Source organism: Bombus pyrosoma, linkage group LG1, assembly GCF_014825855.1.
Source record: "Bombus pyrosoma isolate SC7728 linkage group LG1, ASM1482585v1, whole genome shotgun sequence".
Lineage (NCBI taxonomy): Eukaryota > Metazoa > Arthropoda > Insecta > Hymenoptera > Apidae > Bombus > Bombus pyrosoma.
In genome coordinates, this window is record NC_057770.1 from 4,773,258 (window position 1) to 4,791,578 (window position 18,321).

At 30.4% G+C, this 18,321-nt stretch overlaps 5 protein-coding genes across 11 annotated transcripts; 3 read left to right on the forward strand and 2 right to left on the reverse strand.

Moving 5' to 3' along the window:
- Nucleotides 1-28: 28 nt before the first annotated feature.
- LOC122569422 lies at nucleotides 29-7,433 on the forward strand. 6 transcript variants are annotated; one of them, XM_043730476.1, is made up of 8 exons: nucleotides 29-236; nucleotides 3,474-3,624; nucleotides 4,279-4,474; nucleotides 4,647-4,862; nucleotides 5,002-5,348; nucleotides 5,420-6,159; nucleotides 6,407-6,640; nucleotides 7,070-7,433. In XM_043730476.1, the coding sequence occupies exons 4-8, from the start codon at nucleotides 4,675-4,677 to the stop codon at nucleotides 7,076-7,078; spliced, it is 1,518 nt and encodes a 505-aa protein (XP_043586411.1). In that variant the 5' UTR covers nucleotides 29-236; nucleotides 3,474-3,624; nucleotides 4,279-4,474; nucleotides 4,647-4,674; the 3' UTR covers nucleotides 7,079-7,433. The 6 variants fall into 6 exon arrangements, with proteins under 6 accessions (XP_043586411.1, XP_043586420.1, XP_043586381.1 ...); XM_043730485.1 differs by lacking the exon at nucleotides 7,070-7,433 and having other exon boundaries at nucleotides 5,420-5,642; nucleotides 5,841-6,159; nucleotides 6,407-7,031; XM_043730446.1 differs by lacking the exon at nucleotides 7,070-7,433 and having other exon boundaries at nucleotides 6,407-7,032.
- A 778-nt stretch (nucleotides 7,434-8,211) lies between these two features.
- Nucleotides 8,212-9,968, reverse strand: LOC122569464 (46 kDa FK506-binding nuclear protein-like). The gene is made up of 4 exons (XM_043730550.1): nucleotides 9,796-9,968; nucleotides 9,527-9,616; nucleotides 8,455-9,355; nucleotides 8,212-8,376 (listed from the first exon to the last, which is right to left on the reverse strand). The coding sequence occupies exons 1-4, from the start codon at nucleotides 9,803-9,805 to the stop codon at nucleotides 8,295-8,297; spliced, it is 1,083 nt and encodes a 360-aa protein (XP_043586485.1). The 5' UTR covers nucleotides 9,806-9,968; the 3' UTR covers nucleotides 8,212-8,294.
- Nucleotides 9,969-10,295: 327 nt separating this feature from the next.
- On the forward strand, nucleotides 10,296-12,494 carry LOC122569436 (microfibrillar-associated protein 1). Its single transcript, XM_043730510.1, has 4 exons — nucleotides 10,296-10,521; nucleotides 10,689-11,365; nucleotides 11,442-11,611; nucleotides 11,690-12,494. Exons 1-4 carry the CDS (start codon nucleotides 10,425-10,427, stop codon nucleotides 12,123-12,125), a joined length of 1,380 nt encoding a protein of 459 aa, XP_043586445.1. The 5' UTR covers nucleotides 10,296-10,424; the 3' UTR covers nucleotides 12,126-12,494.
- A 405-nt stretch (nucleotides 12,495-12,899) lies between these two features.
- On the forward strand, nucleotides 12,900-17,206 carry LOC122569415 (exocyst complex component 1). Of its 2 annotated transcripts, XM_043730420.1 has the most exons (12): nucleotides 12,900-13,225; nucleotides 13,324-13,867; nucleotides 14,081-14,235; nucleotides 14,317-14,544; nucleotides 14,661-14,897; nucleotides 14,966-15,206; nucleotides 15,284-15,501; nucleotides 15,569-15,759; nucleotides 15,844-16,211; nucleotides 16,308-16,453; nucleotides 16,531-16,725; nucleotides 16,799-17,206. In XM_043730420.1, the coding sequence occupies exons 2-12, from the start codon at nucleotides 13,420-13,422 to the stop codon at nucleotides 16,949-16,951; spliced, it is 2,580 nt and encodes an 859-aa protein (XP_043586355.1). In that variant the 5' UTR covers nucleotides 12,900-13,225; nucleotides 13,324-13,419; the 3' UTR covers nucleotides 16,952-17,206. The 2 variants fall into 2 exon arrangements, with proteins under 2 accessions (XP_043586355.1, XP_043586366.1); XM_043730431.1 differs by lacking the exon at nucleotides 12,900-13,225 and having other exon boundaries at nucleotides 13,741-13,867; nucleotides 14,055-14,235.
- A 134-nt stretch (nucleotides 17,207-17,340) lies between these two features.
- On the reverse strand, nucleotides 17,341-18,257 carry LOC122569564. Its single transcript, XM_043730787.1, has 3 exons — nucleotides 18,079-18,257; nucleotides 17,589-17,749; nucleotides 17,341-17,514 (listed from the first exon to the last, which is right to left on the reverse strand). Exons 1-3 carry the CDS (start codon nucleotides 18,122-18,124, stop codon nucleotides 17,440-17,442), a joined length of 282 nt encoding a protein of 93 aa, XP_043586722.1. The 5' UTR covers nucleotides 18,125-18,257; the 3' UTR covers nucleotides 17,341-17,439.
- Between the last annotated feature and the right edge of the window lie 64 nt (nucleotides 18,258-18,321).

An 18,321-nucleotide genomic window follows, 5' to 3' on the forward strand; every position in this document is an offset into this window, starting at 1 on the left:
CGTTACGTGATTCCGGAAGTGATAACACGTTAAAAGATAGGGGCCCTCGAATGGGTCGAGTTTACACGACGAAGAAGCAGGACTTTCAGTTTCTTTTAGGCGTTCGCGAGTGGAACGTCGTGAGTGTAACGGTCACGCTGGCACGCGCGTGAAAGTTTTGTATTCCGAGCGCCCAGCCTCCTCTATGCACAAAGTTTATTGACGTAGGAAGAAGATTGAGACAGATACTTAAAAGCGTATGTAGATTTTCGAAAGCAATGAATAATTTAAAATTCAATTTTTATCCAATAATTTTATAATTACTATTACAATTGTAATTCTCAGTTAGTTACTTTTTTTATACATCTTCTACTTTTTATCAACATACATATTCTTCTTCTTAGTTCTTCTTAGCTTCTCAGGTAGAGAAGAGTTTTTAACATCTTTGTGTGATAATGAAGTATTATATTCAATAGTACGCAGTGAAGTAAATAGTTAACAACTAAGATAATCCTTAAATAATTAGATAAGCGGAGTATGCAAATACATGTATGTATCGGAAGAATGTATGGTTAAGAGCATGAACTGGGTGAACTGGGACGTAAATTTTTACCGGAACATTAACGACATGACCGGCCATCCATTCTTAGTTCATTGATTAAATTCTACGTATAACGGCCCCAAAAATCCGACCGGTCCACCGAAAATTCCCCCAAACCGCTCGATGGCTAATCCGTCCCTGGTTGAGAGTGCATGGCAAATAACAATAACAATTACTGTAAATCGAGTATCATTTTTTATGAAAATTATTTGTGTCTTATAACGTTGCAACATTTTACTCATAGAGATTTAACTTATTCTAGACTGTATGCGTGTACATATTTTAAAGAAACATGAATATATAGATAATGAATCTTCATAATAGAATCACCGTGTAAATTAATCGATTTGATCATAGAATGTATTAATCAATATGATCGAACGGTTTATATTACTGTGTTTTAATAACAAATCGTACTTACGTATATCACAGGAATACCTGCAGTATTACACTCGCGACGACGTTACTATTATGTGATATATTGTTTCAACTACTTAGATCCTCTTGTTTAGTAATTTACTTTTGTTTTCAATTACGATAGTTCACCGTGGTAGGATAGGTAGGTAGGACTCTATGGTGATTTACGAATAATCTTTTTCTTTTAAATGTTTAGTTAATTGATAATTTATGTCAATTACAATTTAAGTGCGTAAACCATCCTACCAATTGAAAATCAAAGATACCATGAATTTTAATAATATAGCAAGATAACGAAACAACGATTTGATTTAATAGAAGGCAAAGTAAAATTTGTATTGCAAACAAAAATTTGCGAAGAATTCTACAAGTACGCGATACTCTGTGACGAGAATTGCGAAATGGAGCGAGTTTCAACAGAATGGCCATATGTTAGAGTCGAAGGATGAAGGTATAAGAACATGAAACGATCAATGGTCCCCACGAGTCATCGTGCCGTGAGCCGTGGGTCGAAAAGTCAGGGCCTGTTCAGAGTCAATTTTTCTTTACCAATGAACGCGTCCTCTGAAGGAATTTTAGTTGTTTACTTTCATAAAACATTGATTTTCGCTCTTTTGTACATTAAAAATTTCAATGTATCGTAATATCTCATAGTATCAGAACTTGATTAATATTTTAAGCATTTTTAAACAATAATCTAATCATGGAAGAAATTGTGAAAAAGAAATGAAACAAATCATGGAACAACTTGATAACAAGTTACTCGATTTTATTAGTTATTCCTCTGAAGGTTAATTATGAATATTCTCAAAGTTATATCGCGTCTCTTTTTAGTTATAAAAAGCATCTTGTGCGATGACATCTATTTTATTGATATTTTGAATAATTTAGACTCTTTTTACGATAATTAAATTTAGTAAAAAAGAGGATATAGAAAATAATGAACGTCTCAATCAGATGGAAGCTAAATCACGTGTATCTTTTTGGGTAATGCATCGCACGTTGACTACCGAAGCACGTACACACATGGACCAGTAAAACTGACGTAATCCTTTGGTTCTTTGCTGAATATGCAGGTACACTCATTGCCATGGAACAATTGTTATTTTTGTACTTTCTCCAGCGAAAAGAAAAGCTATAGGTATTACCCTCTGGCTATTTAGCCGATTCCAACGGCCAAAGTTCGTATATCCTTTCAATGATACGAAACATAAATCTGCATATATGAAAGTTGTGGTTTGCCCGGAGCTATTTTGCCTTTCTTGTACCACCGAAAGAAAATTTTTATCGTATGATCGTCTTCTACTATATTGTCAACCAGCGATCTTGAACTTTTATTTCATATTTTACAGTTATACAATACACACAATAATACTACGTTAATATTTATAAACTTCTCACTTATTGCTAATTATTGCATTACTTGCATTCTATAAATTGCAAAAAATGGCTACTTTGTAAAAAAACAAGTAAGATAGACAGAAAGACGGAAGATCAATTGATTAATAAATTCTATACAGCATTTTCGACGTCGTGAAAGTAAATAGAGAAAATCTTTTTTTTTCGGATATTTACATGCTTAATTTATTATTTCCTGCGATTTTGTCGATGTTATTATGTAAGAACTGTAATCTAGCATATACGACGTTTGAAAAAGAAAGTGTGTTTCGATTAATTCCTTTTTGTACATATTTGTATTTCTGAGGATCTGTTAGTCAATTAAAAGAACAAGTTCGGTCCTCTCGAGCGTAGACATGTAGCGTAACAGAGTGAAGTAGCGGGTATTTATTTTCAAGCTGTGGGGCGGTACGTTTTCATACGACGGTCCTGAATGAGTACGAGTGAAAGTTCGTGAGTTAAATATTTTTTGTAACTTCGTTTTGTAGATTGCTCATACGTATGTACGAGCTTCCTATAAGATAAGTTACTGCACGCTATGTTCGCTTCTTAATGAGGAATAAAGTGTACACAGCTATTTATATATCGTAAGCGCACAAAAATTAATCGTAGAATTGAGAAAAGGATCAAAAAAAAAAAAAAAAAAAAAAAAAAAAAAAAAAAAAAAAAAAAAAAAAAAAAAAAAGAAAAGAAAGAAAGAAAAAATGGAGAAAGCGCACATGTTGTTAAATAAATAGAGAAATGGCCGTAGTGGATTAAACTACAATTCGAGCCCAAAAAAAATTACAATTTGAGTTCAAATCGAGATTTGAGAAGAATAAATTCGTAATTGAACATTTAATGATTACTTAATTAAATGACCCTAATCTAATAAACGTTTATACTTTTTTCTTTATTTCAACTTTATCCCTCCTCTTTTCGAACATGCAAACTAATTGATATTTACTGAATTATTGTTTGTAAGGTTTAATACAACACATTTTCGATTATGTAATGTATCTAAGAAATATTAAGTTTCTGACTGGAGCTGCATTCTTCTCCAAACACAGGACTTTTGTAACGTCAATCGACATTCTAGGGTGCACCGTGTAATACCTGAACACCGGGGAGTGAGTTATAGTGACGTGAAAGTTTCCGACTGGAAGAAGCGGAATGCGGAGTGCTGGGCGCTACGGTGTGTACACTGATCCATGGTACTAGCACAGACGAGTACTCGTCTGTGGTACTAGGTAATTGTATGGCTGATACCATGTTTATTATACATGTTATGCGTACAGGGCTACTACTACTGGTATATTAGTCCGGCTGATCGATTCCCGTATCGAATACATATTTCATTTCCATGACTTGATTCATATGATAGTTATGTTTTAACTTACTAAACTAAGTTTATTATTGTTCTCAAGAAAATAGTTGATTATTTTATCAAGCTTAATGAGTATAAAAATACAAAGATTACAAAGTATATTAATTAAACGATAACGAAATTTGTTTTCAAAAATTCGTTGTGTAGATAATTATTGCGAAAATATAATATTATCTTATATTTTCATCAGTCTGTAAAGAATGTCCTATATAACGTAATACTCGTTTCACATTGTCCAATTTCTTACGTGAACATGACGAATGTGAAAGCGACCTTGAAACTTGTATCATCCATCGCATCAATACTAAGCAATATGTCCGATAAATATCTAGCCAAAAAAATTTTTATCTAATAGATTCGATCGTGTAGCTAGAATCTCAATGAAAAATTAAGTTGCAGTGTTAATTTAGTCAAGCTGTGGATAAATGACGAATTAGGATCAGAAGTTTCTTCTGTACAGTAGCAACAATCGATGAAATAATACATCATAATTTTTCATCATAATTTTGTATTATAGATTCAGTGAGTATCAAGAAGAAGGCAAAGAATGATGTTGAAATATTAATAATAATGGAGGAACTTAAGAATGAAAACGCGTGGCTATTAGCCCGCGGACGATTATTGTAAAAAAGCATGCAACGGTGGTTACTGGCCCTAGATGAACCTGCATCTAATCCATGCGGTAACACCGTCATCAGCCACGAACCATCTGGGTACGAATACATAAATTCGTACGCAATTTATACCCGTATGGCATATTCAATTATTTTTGAAAGTCATAGTTGTTTATTTGTATTAATCTTAATAGCTTTTATTGATGGCACCGTTAAAAGTACATACGAGAATGCGATAGTTTTTTTAAGACTTCGTGGGAATTTCATATAGGTGGTACTAGGTTGGATCGTAACAGGGGATGCTGGAACGCGGGAAGTTTCGTTCCAGTGCCGCAATCGCAACGGCCTTGGCAGTTTCAGGTGGGAACCAAACTAGCTCTGACAGTGAAACTACTAAATTGTCTTTATATGCGGCGAACGAGCGATTCACTTGCAATCCTGACAATCTGTACGCGGTACCACGAATTGGTTTACATGAAATAGAATGGTAAGTGAAACTTCTTCTTTTATCATTGCAATAATTTAGAAATTAACGTTAAATATATAGGTATATATATATATTGTAAATAACTTTTTAATTAAATATTTTGAAATACTGATATAAAGTAGAAAAAATTATTCTTCAGGATAGAGGCTGACTCGCTAGAGGCTGATGTTTCAAGATTGGTAGCCGGTTCGTCAACAGTAACAACGACCACAACGCGAAATAATCTAAAAAAATGTTGCCGAACTTCGACCAGTTCCGGTTACTCCAGCCATTCTCCGCCACTGTCGGCTGGTTCATATTCTTGTTACACATCAGCAGTCTCCGGTCAGAGTCTTTTTCGAGGAATACCTCTAACAATGAAGGATCAATTCAGCGGAGGTCTCGCTGTAATTCATGAGAGCGAGTCAATTCCACGTCCTATTTGGCCGACTGCATTTCCCAATCCGCGCGAGCTCTATCAGAGCGAGGAAAATCCCGAATATGATAGTAAGCAAATAGATTCTTTTTTTCTTTTAATGTCTTATAAAAACAGTAAAACATGTTGCGGTTTATAATAGCTTTGTACACATGTTACGGATGCAGTTGCGCATATACCTATTCATATTGCGATTGGGATTATGAAAAATCTGCAAGTATATCAGCACATGATGTCCTCCTTGAATTATCTCAAACACTGAACTCTGTGATAGAAGGCAAAAATGCCATGACACCAGAAGAGATCTTGCACAATATCTCGTATAAGGTGGCCCAAGGAATTGGTTTGAAAGGAGGACTTTATGAGTACGTTTACCATAATTCCTCTTTTTTACCAAGCAAACGATCGTTCTTAAATGACAAGAATCCGTGTCTATTAAGTAGCAATAAAAATTCGTCGTCGAAAATCAATCCAGTAAACTCGAAACTTTACGATAATACACGACACCTTTATCTGCACAATCCATGGTACACTTGCTTATGCACTTGTGAACATACTCACAGATTTTTGTCGTCTTCTAAAAATGACAAACAAACCAAGACGCACGATGGATCAGAAAAAAAAGAAAATCCACCTGTTATACTTTTGATGGATAATCACTGTCAAAGAACAAATTCAGAATCAACACTGCAGAACAATAAAAACACATTTGAGTCACATGTTTGCAAATGCTTAAATCGTTCAATTGCTCTCGATAAAAAAACGAAAAACATATACGTGAATCGTTGTATTAGAAGCGATACGAAAGAAACGATCAATATTAATGAAGAAAACAAACAGGACCGGGATAAAGTTATTTCTAACGAACCAGAATACTCTATGGTAAGTCTATGTGAAATACTTCTGAACTATAAATTTAACGCAAATCGTATAATCTTTTAACCGATTTATTTACTCGATGCACAAATCGTTACAAATAGATCTAACTCTTTGGAGATAAAATTAATTACTGCCATATAATAGATTCATTACGTGTAATGTACATTCCTTTTTGCACATGATAACGTTAGGAGCAAATAACAGTATTCACAATGTCAATATAACCAACGTATCAAGACTGATGTTTCAGCAGTTGGAGTGCAGCGACGGTGATTCATTCAACAAAGGTAAAATCTTCTCATCCAACAGAAATAATTGGGATTATCGTGTGCGAGGATTTGCCGAAGACTTAGATTTCACACTCGACGTTTCACGAGCGGAACGCTTAGGTCGTGTAATCGCAAAAGCAAAACGAAAACGACAATGGTGCAGAGCTCTGACCGCCTTCTTCGGACTAGTCTTCTTTGTTTTAAGTGTCGTCGTTGTTTCCTTATCCGTAACAAAAGGACGTAAAGTATTTGGAAGCATGTAATTCGATTTATAAATCATAACAACTTAATCAGAGTACTTTCGTAACTCTAGTAAAAATACTGACTGACACTTGCTTTATATGCTTTTAGTACCTTATATTGTTAAGCTAAAATAATGGGATCTAAATCCTGTTAGCAATATATGGCTGTGACCATGTTTTCTTATGTATGAATATTAATATGCAATGTATATCCAGATAAAGTAACATTAAGTAATATAACTAAGATAAACGATAAGACATGAAAATTATATGATTAAAAATTATAGTTAAATGAATAAAGAAAATTAAATTTATAAGCTGATTTTTAGCTGATTTTTCCTTAATAGCATAATTATCTGCATTTTTTAAATTCATTTTTACTTAAAAATAAAATTATTAAAGATATATTAGGTATTTTAATGAGGGAAACATTGGCTTGGATATAGAACATTATTTTAATTGTTGAAGTCAATCATTGCGCATGTTTTCACGGACGTGAGTATACAGTATACGTATAGCACAACTAACGTTAAATAAAATTCGATAATTTGAAATATAGTAAAAAATAATACATCCAAAATTTAAGTTTTGATAAAAATATTATTCTTTTATGCATAAAATAATAGAATAAATTGTTATGAACATAAATATTTAATACTTAATCGTATGATATAAAGGTTATATCCCTCTGTATATTTTCAGATTATCTCAATTATTTACTTGTTCGATTATTTTGAGTAATAGAAAGAAAAATACATTTGTTTGACTTAAGGTACGAATTCAATTTTTATTTACACTAATGATGTGAAAGTAGCTGTATAGAAAAATATAATTTTTAAGTTAATCACTATTTTAGTATATAATAACCTGCATTGTTCCAGATTTTATTCTAACTTGGTTTAAAATGGTATGTATACCATGTGTAGCTATACCAATATTACTCATTATATGGAGATTCTTGATACAGCCATTATTTATAAAATGGTGGCAGTTCAGAAACAAACAAATAGAATTAACAAATAATGAACAACCCCCACAACTTGTAAAGGAATGTAAAAATGGAGTTTGTACATTATCATGGACAAAAAATCAAGACGAAAATTCGATGAAAAAGCATTGAAATGAAACGTGTCTATAAGGCCAATTATTCCGAATATAATTTATTGTACAATATTAAACTTTATATTCGTTTACAACTTTTTAAATAACCATAACTATATTATGCATATACATAATATACATCTTGTGCAAAATATTTATTATATTTAGGATGTTCATGTTATTACGCGAAATTCATGGCAGGTTTAAAAAATTTGTTCAAATTATTGTGTTACCTATATAAAAGATAATAAAATTTTATCCTCTTCTGCTTTTCTCGCAAATCTATTCCTAATAATAATTACTGATACTAATACTAGAAACAAATAGCTTGTCATCTTGTATATCAATAACATATAGTTATATGAAAATATAATTGTACTTTGTATTCCAACACAGTTATTTATGTATTCTTATGTTGTATTTTCAAGAAAATTGAAGTTTTGTAAGATAATGAAAAAGGGTATTACATTTATTAGTTTAAAATACATTATACATCACTTAACAATACTTAAATATTTGTAAAAGTTTAATGTACATTCCGCAGTTCCACTTCAAACACCAGTGTACTATTACCAGGAATGACAGGTGGTGAACCTTTTGCTCCATACCTATAACAAACATATAAAACGTAATATGAGTATAATATATATATAAATTTAGTTCACACATAAATGAATAATACATACGCCATAGCTGGAGGTATTGTAATCTGTCGTTTTCCTCCTACTTTCATTCCCTGAATACCAACATCCCATCCTTTAATTACTTCACCTTTCCCAAGCCTGAATTTAAAACCATCTCCTTGTGTTGTTGCATCAAATTTCTTTCCATTTTTTAAACGACCCACATAATATACAGAAACCAATTTTCCACTTTTGGCAAAAACACCATTACCGACTTTCAATTCTTTTATTTGCACTCCACCTTCTACTACCCTTGTTTTCTGATCACTTTGGGTATTTGTTTCATTTTGTTGCTGTTCCCTTTTATCTTTTTTTTGCTTTGCCTCTTTTCCATTTACTATTTTCTTTTTTTGCTGTTGTTGTTGTTGTTTATTTCTTTTATCTTTCTGTTGAGGCTTTACTTTCTCTTCCTCTTCCTCATCCTCTTTATCTTCTTCTTCATCTTCTTCATCCTCATCTTCATCTTCATCTTCATTTAATAGCGATTCTTCATCTCCTTCCTCAGAATCATCAGAATCATTTTCTTCATTCATGCCATCTAGTTCTATATCCTCATCAGAAGATTCTGCTTCAATTTCTTGTTTAAGACGCTTAGTATTTTTTTCATTCTTTAAGGTATCTATAGCTTTTCTTTTTGATTGTTTGTCAACCAACTGTGGTACCTGTTCTTCTTCTTCCTCTTCTTCGTCTTCTTCTTCTTCTAGTTCATCCAAGTCCAAATCTTCATCAGGTATTAAATAACCAGTTAAATGTACATGACCATGGCCATGACATATAAATGCTATTGTAGTTCCCTCATGAAAATTTAAATCAAGCGGTACTTGCCACGTTGAGCTCTTTCTTAAATTGCATAACAAATAACTGGTACCTTCATAGTATAACATCACTTGTACCACACTGTCATCTATAATAAATAAAGTATAAAATGACGTGCTATTATTATTTAGAAATATAACAAATTTCAATTTTCCAATTACTTATTTAAGATTTGAATAACATGCTAGATTATTACCCAAATTTTAAAACGATTATTTATAAATTTAAATTTAGCATAAGACGAATTTATTAATATTACCGGCTTTTTGAAGATTTAAACTAGCCATTGATACATGGAATGATTTTTCAACGGTCTGTGTATATCGCTTATTTGGTTCCAGTATTAAACCTAAAGAAAAAAACATTATAAAATTATTATTAATACTTATACAAATTCCTTTTCGTAAAATATTGTTTTCATAAAGAGCAACCGTTTTTCGAAACCACATGGCGACACCATTTTAAAACACTTTATACCGGTAAATTTTGGAAAACCATCAGATACATCTTAACCGTGATTATACTTACCCCAAAACATTTTGCCTGTGTAACTTTTGATTCTTATTCCAGTAAAATGAAATATCAATTATAAAAACCTTCTATTTCTTACATTCAAATACAGATATCGAGTATCGTTCACGACCTCGCGCCAACTACTAATGAACAACTAAAAGACTTCATACAGCGCCATTACCTACAAATCAATTTCTGTCACGAACTAATTTTTTTTATAGATTCGACATCATATTTTAATAACAGCGATTAAAACTTGATGGATTTTAGAACATTTTTTTATCCTTGAAATTCTTAACTTAATAAATAACAATTCTTACTGATAAGATCACGTTTTCGCGTCTTAACTTTCACTAAAATATTTTTACTTAATTTTTGTACTTAAAGTAATATTTCGTAATTTCATCACGATCATGTTACGGGCGGTAGAACATAGAGTTTAACAGCGATTTACAGTCATAGAATCTTATGCATTTTTGGCATGGACTTAAATAGTGGTCGATAGCACATCTATATCATGTATACTTTTAAGTGTAAAATGTTTGAGCACTGTCAGGTGTGTTTCACTATTATTGGCAAGACATAGATAGAGTGTAATTTATATCTTTAGGCTGCTTGGAAAATTTATGTTGTGAATTAGCAAAATGATGATGGATTATTTTGTTACAAATAATTCTTTGGCACCTGCGCCAATGGGAATTCAGAGTACTGCTGGTGCCGTACCTGTAAAAAATGATAAAGGTTAGTAATTAAATATCATAATTAATATTTAACTAACCATAATAATTATCTTCCTCTTTATTCTAAAAATAGTAACAATAATATAAAGATAAATAGTAACAACAGTTGTTTCTGTGAATTATGTCTTAAGTGTTGCAATACCTAAAAAATTTTGTTTGAATTTATAGGTGAACTTTCTATGAAAAAAGTAAAGGTACATCGTTATGTCTCCGGTAAACGACCTGATTATGCGCCAGCTGCTAGCTCAGAAGAAGAGTCCGAAGAAGAAGATTTCTTAGAAAGGCGTGTACATAAAAGTTATGAGGAAAATGAGATTTCTATAGATACCCCTACACATTCGCAAGTGAAAATATGTGATGAAGATGATCCACGTATAAGAAGATTGACACGTTTAGAAAAGCAGAAGGAATCTAATACAGAAATTCGCGCAGAGAGACATAGACACATACATGAACCAGAACTAATCGAAGTTGAGCCTGAAAGAACTCGGGAAAGGATAAAGTTAGAAAGTTCAGATTCGTCAGAAGATGAAGAATTATCAGATTCTGAAATTGAGAGAAGACGAGAAGCATTAAAACAACGGGTTTTATCAAAAAAAGAAAATGAAGAAGAATTAATTCATGGAGAAGAAGATGAGAGGTCAGGTGATACCTCAGAGGAAAGTTCCGAATATGAAGAATATACAGATTCAGAGGAAGAAACTGGACCAAGATTGAAGCCAGTTTTTGTACGTAAGAAAGATAGAATTACAGTAATGGAAAAAGAAAAAGAAGCAATGAAACAAAAACAAGCGGAAATTGAAGCTAAAAAATTAGCAGAAGAACGGAAACGACAAACATTACGGGTAAATCTAATTATATGACTAGTAAATAAATCAATAACTAATAGTGACTATCTCCTTTATTCCATTTATTACATAGATGGTAGAAGAAGCAATAAGAAAAGAAGCACAAATAGGTAAAACCACCAGCGAGCATGAAGGAAAACTTGAAGATGTTTGTACAGATGATGAGAATGATGAAGTTGAGTATGAAGCTTGGAAATTGCGAGAATTAAAAAGAATTAAACGTGATCGTGAAGAAAGAGAACAGTATGTATCGTTATTACAATAACAATTATTTGATACGAATAAAAATTTTTATAATATATTCTTAAACATTTCTTATAGACTTGAAAAAGAACGACTTGAGGTTGAACGAATACGTAACATGACAGAAGAAGAGCGGAGACAAGAAGCGCGCTTAAATCCAAAAGTCATTACAAATAAAGCAGCCAAAGGAAAATATAAGTTTCTACAAAAATATTATCATCGTGGAGCTTTCTACTTAGATAAAGAGGATAATATATTCAAGCGAGATTTCTCTGGTGCAACTTTGGAGGATCATTTTGATAAAACGATTTTACCCAAAGTTATGCAAGTGAAAAACTTTGGACGCAGTGGTAGAACTAAATATACTCATCTAGTTGATCAAGATACTACTCAATTTGATTCACCATGGATCTCAGAAACAGCACAAAATTTAAAATTCCACAATAATCAAGCTGCTGGAATGAAGCAAGTATTCGAACGACCATCATTAAAAAAAAGAAAAAATGAAAATTAATCAGGATATGTTAAGAATTTTATATTATATTAGAATTAGTAACATATTGTAAATTGTTTTATTCAAACCAAATTTTTTTTTTATTAATTGGGGCTTTTGGATACCTTAAATATGTAACAATGTATAAATACAACTCTTAGTATATCTTATAATCTTGATTTATTTTTTACATTTCAAGGCTTTTAAAGCATGTTTCTTATTTGTACTCATTCTAACTATTGTTTCATTCTATCTGTTGTTAAATAATTCTAACAAAGATGAAGTATTAGTTATTACTAATAATACTCAGGAATTGGCTCTTTTAGAATATTTTTGCTAATTTGACTATATTTACTATGTTATATTTGTCTAAATAAAAGTTATACATTATCACAAATAATATTATTTACCTATGACAAAATATGTTTAGATCGTTAAGTTATTTTTACAAATATGATTTTTTACATATAATGATGCATAAGATTTTTATTACAATTCAAATATAATGACCAGGGTTTAATATCTGCAACTTTCATAAATATAGCTTAAAACTGAGAAATCTGAAATAATATGTTAAATATCCATTTAATATCATATTGATCAATAAACATTTAAAATAACTTCCAAAATGATCAAACATTCTGTTACCAAGTATTGCATCACCAAGAAATTCTAATCTCTGATAACATTCAGTAATATTATTCGGTGTATATGAAGGATGTGTAAAGGCCTAAAACATTTAACTCATTTACTTAAAACTTATGTTTTTCAATTTTCAATTTTCAATTTGCAATTTAGTTTTGAGCATTGAAATACAAACCTCTGCATTTAATAAAACACATTTTGAACTTGGCTATATACCTACCGTTGGTAGTTGGTAGTTGGTAGTTGGTAATTGGTAGTTAGTAGAGGTTAGTACCAGGTATCTACCAGTCTATCTTCTACATTTGTCAGTAAACTAAAATACTGGCAAACAAAACATTGTATTTGACAGATTCGTAGACAAATCAAGTGATTGACTTTGACATAGAATATGTAAAATTATATTCTGCCATAAATTTGTAACAAATAATAAATTATAAAAGATATGTGTCTGAAATTAAAGTGCACTAACCTAACAGGTATTAATTCTATAATAATATTTGAAAAATATTAAAGATGACTAAAGTTATATAATTTTGTAAAATTTTACACGATATTCTCAATTTGTTTATTATAGGTCTTTTAAATTAGCGAATTTACTTATAAATAGCGTTTTAAAGTAATATTGCTTGTATATTATATAAACTCAAAACTTCAAACTTCAACTTCAATTATGGCAGCAATAAGACATACATTACAAAGAGAAGTGTTTACACCTAGTGATGAAAAATTATTAAGCGTATGTTATGTCAGTAAAGCATATAGAAAAAAGAAAATGAGCTTTTTGTGCTTAACTACAACTACAGATTCACCTTCATCTTTACTTTTATACCAAGTAAAAAAGAATGATAAAAATGTATTTAAGAAGAAACAATCATGGCCTTTAAGCGATATTCAAATTGTGGATGGTGTTAAAAATGATTCTATGGACATAGAGTTGCACATTGATAAAGTATATAAATGGTCAGTGACAACAGCACAAGAACGAAGAACATTTATAAGTAATTTATATACTTATTCTTGCAATTTAGCCCAAAGGCCACAATTTAAAAATATTCCAAAAGAATTGCTTATAGATCCCAGTTCATTAAAAGAAAGTGATAGTATTACCTTCACACCAGGTAAACTTTATAGTTTGCTTGTAATTAGTTTATTATTTATTTATATTTTAAATAATATCTGTTTATATATATATATATATATATATATATATATATATATATATATGATTATTTGATATTACTAAGTTTATATGAATTTAAAGTTTAAATAGATACGTAATGTATAATATAGACAAAATAATTTCAGTTATCCTAACATCAAAATATTTTTAGAGCTGTTAACATCTCCTATTTCATCTGATTATCAACCTATTACTGAAAAAGAAGCTGCTGATTTAAAACAATTAATGGAGGATTGTGAATATGCAGTCTCTAATGCGGAACTTTTTATGGAAACTCTTTCTAAGGATCTTTCAATTCTTGACGGGGTAAAATTATAGTTTTAGTGAATTGTAATTCTTATTAAGAGAAATCTTAATTCAGAGGGAATTTACTTTTTATTAATACAGGAAAATGTACAATCAGTTTTGGCATCAGAAGCCTGTGTAACTCAATTAATGAATAGTATAGAAGCAGCAATAACTGAAGCTTCTATTGTCGAATCTCGTCTTGCAGCCTATGATGAGGCCCTTGGTAGAATTAGGGAAGTTATGGCACGTGTAGGTCAAAAAAATCAGGCGATTCATACAGCTAATAATAATGCACGGCTTCTGTTAGATCAATTGAATACAGTAATTGTAAGTAATTTTTACTTTATTACATTTTACAACTTTTTTTTATTTGTATAAAATTTTTATTCTGTAATTATTTTAATCCCAATTCTTTAATAATAAAATAATTTTAATCCTGTAAGTCGCAATTAGATATTTCTCCAACTCACCAACGTGTTTTGAGTGAAGCTGAGCTTCCAGGAGAAAAAGAAGAACTTAGCCAAGCAGGTGCCGCTCTATTAAAAGCAACAACAGCTCCTTTACCACCCGGACTTGATAAATTAAGTGCAGTGACAGAACAAAAAAGACGACTTGATAAACTCAGAGTAAAATTTTCTGTAATTGTTGCTAGACATTTAAATAATCTCTTCATACATTTGGTATGTGTACCTATGAAAGTAATACAAAATTAAAATATCATTGATATTGAAGTATAATATTGTTATAGGGCAATGATGTTGGAGATATGTCTACATCAATGACAGATTTAATTCTTCCAACACATCAAGCAGTTCATCATGAACTTGAACCATATACAGAGCTAATGCAATTATTAAGAGCATTAGATAATAAGGCTTTTGTACAGTTAACTAAGGTATATACAGATACAATGAGTAAACTATATAAAAGGGATTTAAAACGATTTTTTGAGGAAGCAAAAAATAAACTAATTTGTAAACGCCTTCAAGGTATATATGTTATATTTTTTTTCTTCATTATTAATAATAATAAATTTTCATTTTTTACAAGAACGTACATTTTTAAGCAAACACATCAAAGTCTAGTGGCCAAAAAGTAGAAGATTTACTGAATCCTGCACCTATTTGCTTATTAAGTGGTGAAACATGGGCACCAGTAGGGGAAGGAAATCTTTTAGACTCAGTACTTGATTGTCTGCTTTCTCAAATGCAACCGGTCTGTCTCGCAGAACAAGCATTCTGCATTTCGTTTCTACAATTAGATTCTGTTCTTTCTCCATCAAAAGTATGTAAATTGTTGTTACAGATTTATTACAATATTCAAAAACTAAGTATCTATCTAAATGTGTTAGAGTAGTGAAATGGAAGAAACAGATAATGTTAGTAATGGAGCTGCAAGTCCTGGATCAGTGACTTCTACAGCAAGTAAAAAATTAGAAAGACAAGTAAATGAAGAAGTGCGTGCTACAATGGCGGCTATATTTCCATCGCTAGAAACTGAATTAAATAATTTTATTGCCTTTCTGGATAAAATCGATAGTTTGTAAGTATTTTATAAAATGTTTATTTCTACAATTAATTTTTGTTTAATTTACTTACAGAATAATTAATGCAAAAAGTATTTCAGTTGGTGTATGTATGTCTTGGTACGTTTGTCACAACATGTTATGTCAGCACAAGACACTGGTTCATTTTTATCTATGACATTTGCTTCTGCTCTAATTCAAGTTAAAAGAGCATTTGATAAATTTATGCAAACACAATTACAATCAATTCTCTGTGATACTAAAGTTAATCGCAGAAATAAATGTGGTATTTTACCATATGTAGAGAATTTTGGACCATTTGCGAGAACGGCAGAGAAAATCTTTAAAAATTCAGACAGAAAAGTTGATCTTGAGAAATGGTATACTAAATTAGTGAGTACAATGTTTGAAGCTATTGTCATCCATAGCAGAGAACATCATAAAACTCCACAAGAGGTTATTAAAATGGGTAAGATAAATCTATTAACTTTATACATTAATTCTGATTATATGTGTTAATAATTAAAATTATTAGCGCTAAATAAATAATTGTGTTATATTTTAGAAAACTTTCACCATTTATATGATCTTCTATCACAATTAAAAATACCTATATTTGATCATGAACGAAAGGAAGCTAAACAAAAATATCAGGATGCTTTACGTGCATATGTTACGCAATATTTTGGGAGACCTCTAGAAAAACTGAATGTTTGTGACTTTGATCTTTTTTCTTAGCTTTTCTATAGTATTTCTTTTAATTACTATAATGTATAATATACTTACAGCTATTCTTTGAAGGCGTGCAAGCAAAAGTTGGTGCTGGAGTTAAAGAATCTGAAGTTAGCTATCAAATGGCTTTTAGTAAACAAGAACTTAGACGTGTCGTAAAGGAATATCCCGCTCGAGAAGTTAAAAAAGGTTTAGAAAATTTGTACAGAAAAGTTGAGAAACATTTATGCGAAGAAGAAAATTTATTACAAGTAAATTGAAAATGCGAGAATAATTTATTCATTTTTCTGTATTATATTTTATATTGTATAATTTTTTATTTAGGTTGTTTGGCGTGAAATGCAAGGTGAATTTATCGCGCAGTATAAATACATAGAAGAGCTAATTCAAAAGTGTTATCCAGATAGTATGGTAACTCTTGAATTTACTATACAAGATATTTTAGAATTTTTTTCAGAAATAGCTCGATCTCATTGAAAAAAATTAATAATTTACCAGTTGTAAAATAAACGTTTCATAATATATATTAATATTTAAATTAAAATAACAATAACAAAATAATGTAATTTCTTGATAAAAAAAAAATGTAAATACTTAACTTTCATAAGAACTATCTAGATTTTTGTTCAGTTTGAGTCTTCTTGTGAAATAAGATAAATAAAACAAGCTTATTTATTTAATAAAATTCAATCTATATACTTTTGGTATTTTTACTCCTAATAATTTTTACATTTCTTAAAAATGTAAGTTAAAATTTTTTGAATGTAGAGATATTAAAAATAGAGAAGATATATGTATCTTCTAAGGTGAATGTTAAGTTAATAAACTTTATTTGTGAATATAAATTAAAAAATGTAATATAGGAATTATATATATCATAAATGTTTTACTATTACTTTTTACAATAAAGCAATCATACAATTGTTATATTTATTATCCGCTATAATATTGTATTTGTATTCATTTTATTTAGAACTTCCAGGACTATCTTCTGGTTTTGGTGGACGGAAGTTAAGCCAAAGTAATCCAGATACCCTACCCTAAAAATTAAAATAATATGAGTGAAAATAGTTTAACAAAATTTAAAACAGTAATCTATTTGATATATGCATACATATGCTATAGTAACACCAAGTATAATGATACCAGCTGCTAATTGTAAGTTGTATTTTTGTTGAGCTTTAGCATATGATTGCTGCCACGAGCCTTGTGGTACAAGCACTTCATCCATACTTGGTGGTCTAAGTTCATTAGGTACATGGTATGATCTTACACCTTCAATGTTATATATGTTATTAATAAAAATATAATAAATAATAGGATACAGGAAATCATTATTAAAATAACTTTTTGCTTGGCTATAAGTAATTTTATACAAGAATAAAAAATCTTTCTCTTTATTAAATACCAGAAAGTATCAAAAGAATTAATCAAATAAATTACTAATGATAAAGTTAAGAAAAGTGTATGTATATATAAGCTAAGCTTTGTAATTGCTATTAAACATTTTTCAGCAATATAAAATTCTCAATGTTATATAAGATTATTCAATAATATATTATCTTGAAGTCATGGAATAAAACATAGTAATATTACTAACTTACCATTTCGTGTATTTCGGACGATTGGTTGTAAAATATGTCGTAACATCTTTACTGTTATAAATTAATTTTTGGTACTTTAATAATACGTAGATCCGCCGACAGCGACAAATGAAAAGACAAATAGTATGTACCACTATATACTATGTAGGTTGGTAAAATCATAGAGTAAAATACGTTCAATACCTATAATTACTGCGCATCTGCGCATGAGACTGTCATAAGCATGTGATATTTAGATACGAA

Bases quoted from the DNA above. Each gene is read 5' to 3' on its own strand.
- LOC122569415 (XM_043730420.1), top strand. From the start codon at position 13,420: ATGGCAGCAATAAGACATACATTACAAAGAGAAGTGTTTACACCTAGT. The intron at 15,502-15,568 runs GTATGTAAATTG...TAAATGTGTTAG, and splicing joins CTGTTCTTTCTCCATCAAAA to AGTAGTGAAATGGAAGAAAC. The intron at 15,760-15,843 runs GTAAGTATTTTA...AAAGTATTTCAG, and splicing joins CTGGATAAAATCGATAGTTT to TTGGTGTATGTATGTCTTGG.
- LOC122569564 (XM_043730787.1), bottom strand. From the start codon at position 18,124: ATGTTACGACATATTTTACAACCAATCGTCCGAAATACACGAAATG. The intron at 17,750-18,078 runs GTAAGTTAGTAA...ATAACATTGAAG, and splicing joins CGTCCGAAATACACGAAATG to GTGTAAGATCATACCATGTA. The intron at 17,515-17,588 runs GTATGCATATAT...TTTAATTTTTAG, and splicing joins TTGGTGTTACTATAGCATAT to GGTAGGGTATCTGGATTACT.
- LOC122569464 (XM_043730550.1), bottom strand. The intron at 9,356-9,526 runs GTAATATTAATA...TATTTATTATAG, and splicing joins TTTAAATCTTCAAAAAGCCG to ATGACAGTGTGGTACAAGTG. The intron at 8,377-8,454 runs GTATGTATTATT...TGTTTGTTATAG, and splicing joins ACAATACCTCCAGCTATGGC to GTATGGAGCAAAAGGTTCAC.
- LOC122569436 (XM_043730510.1), top strand. From the start codon at position 10,425: ATGATGATGGATTATTTTGTTACAAATAATTCTTTGGCACCTGCGCCA. The intron at 10,522-10,688 runs GTTAGTAATTAA...TTGAATTTATAG, and splicing joins ACCTGTAAAAAATGATAAAG to GTGAACTTTCTATGAAAAAA. The intron at 11,612-11,689 runs GTATGTATCGTT...CATTTCTTATAG, and splicing joins GATCGTGAAGAAAGAGAACA to ACTTGAAAAAGAACGACTTG.
- LOC122569422 (XM_043730446.1), top strand. From the start codon at position 4,675: ATGCTGGAACGCGGGAAGTTTCGTTCCAGTGCCGCAATCGCAACGGCC. The intron at 4,863-5,001 runs GTAAGTGAAACT...ATTATTCTTCAG, and splicing joins GGTTTACATGAAATAGAATG to GATAGAGGCTGACTCGCTAG. The intron at 6,160-6,406 runs GTAAGTCTATGT...CTGATGTTTCAG, and splicing joins ACGAACCAGAATACTCTATG to CAGTTGGAGTGCAGCGACGG.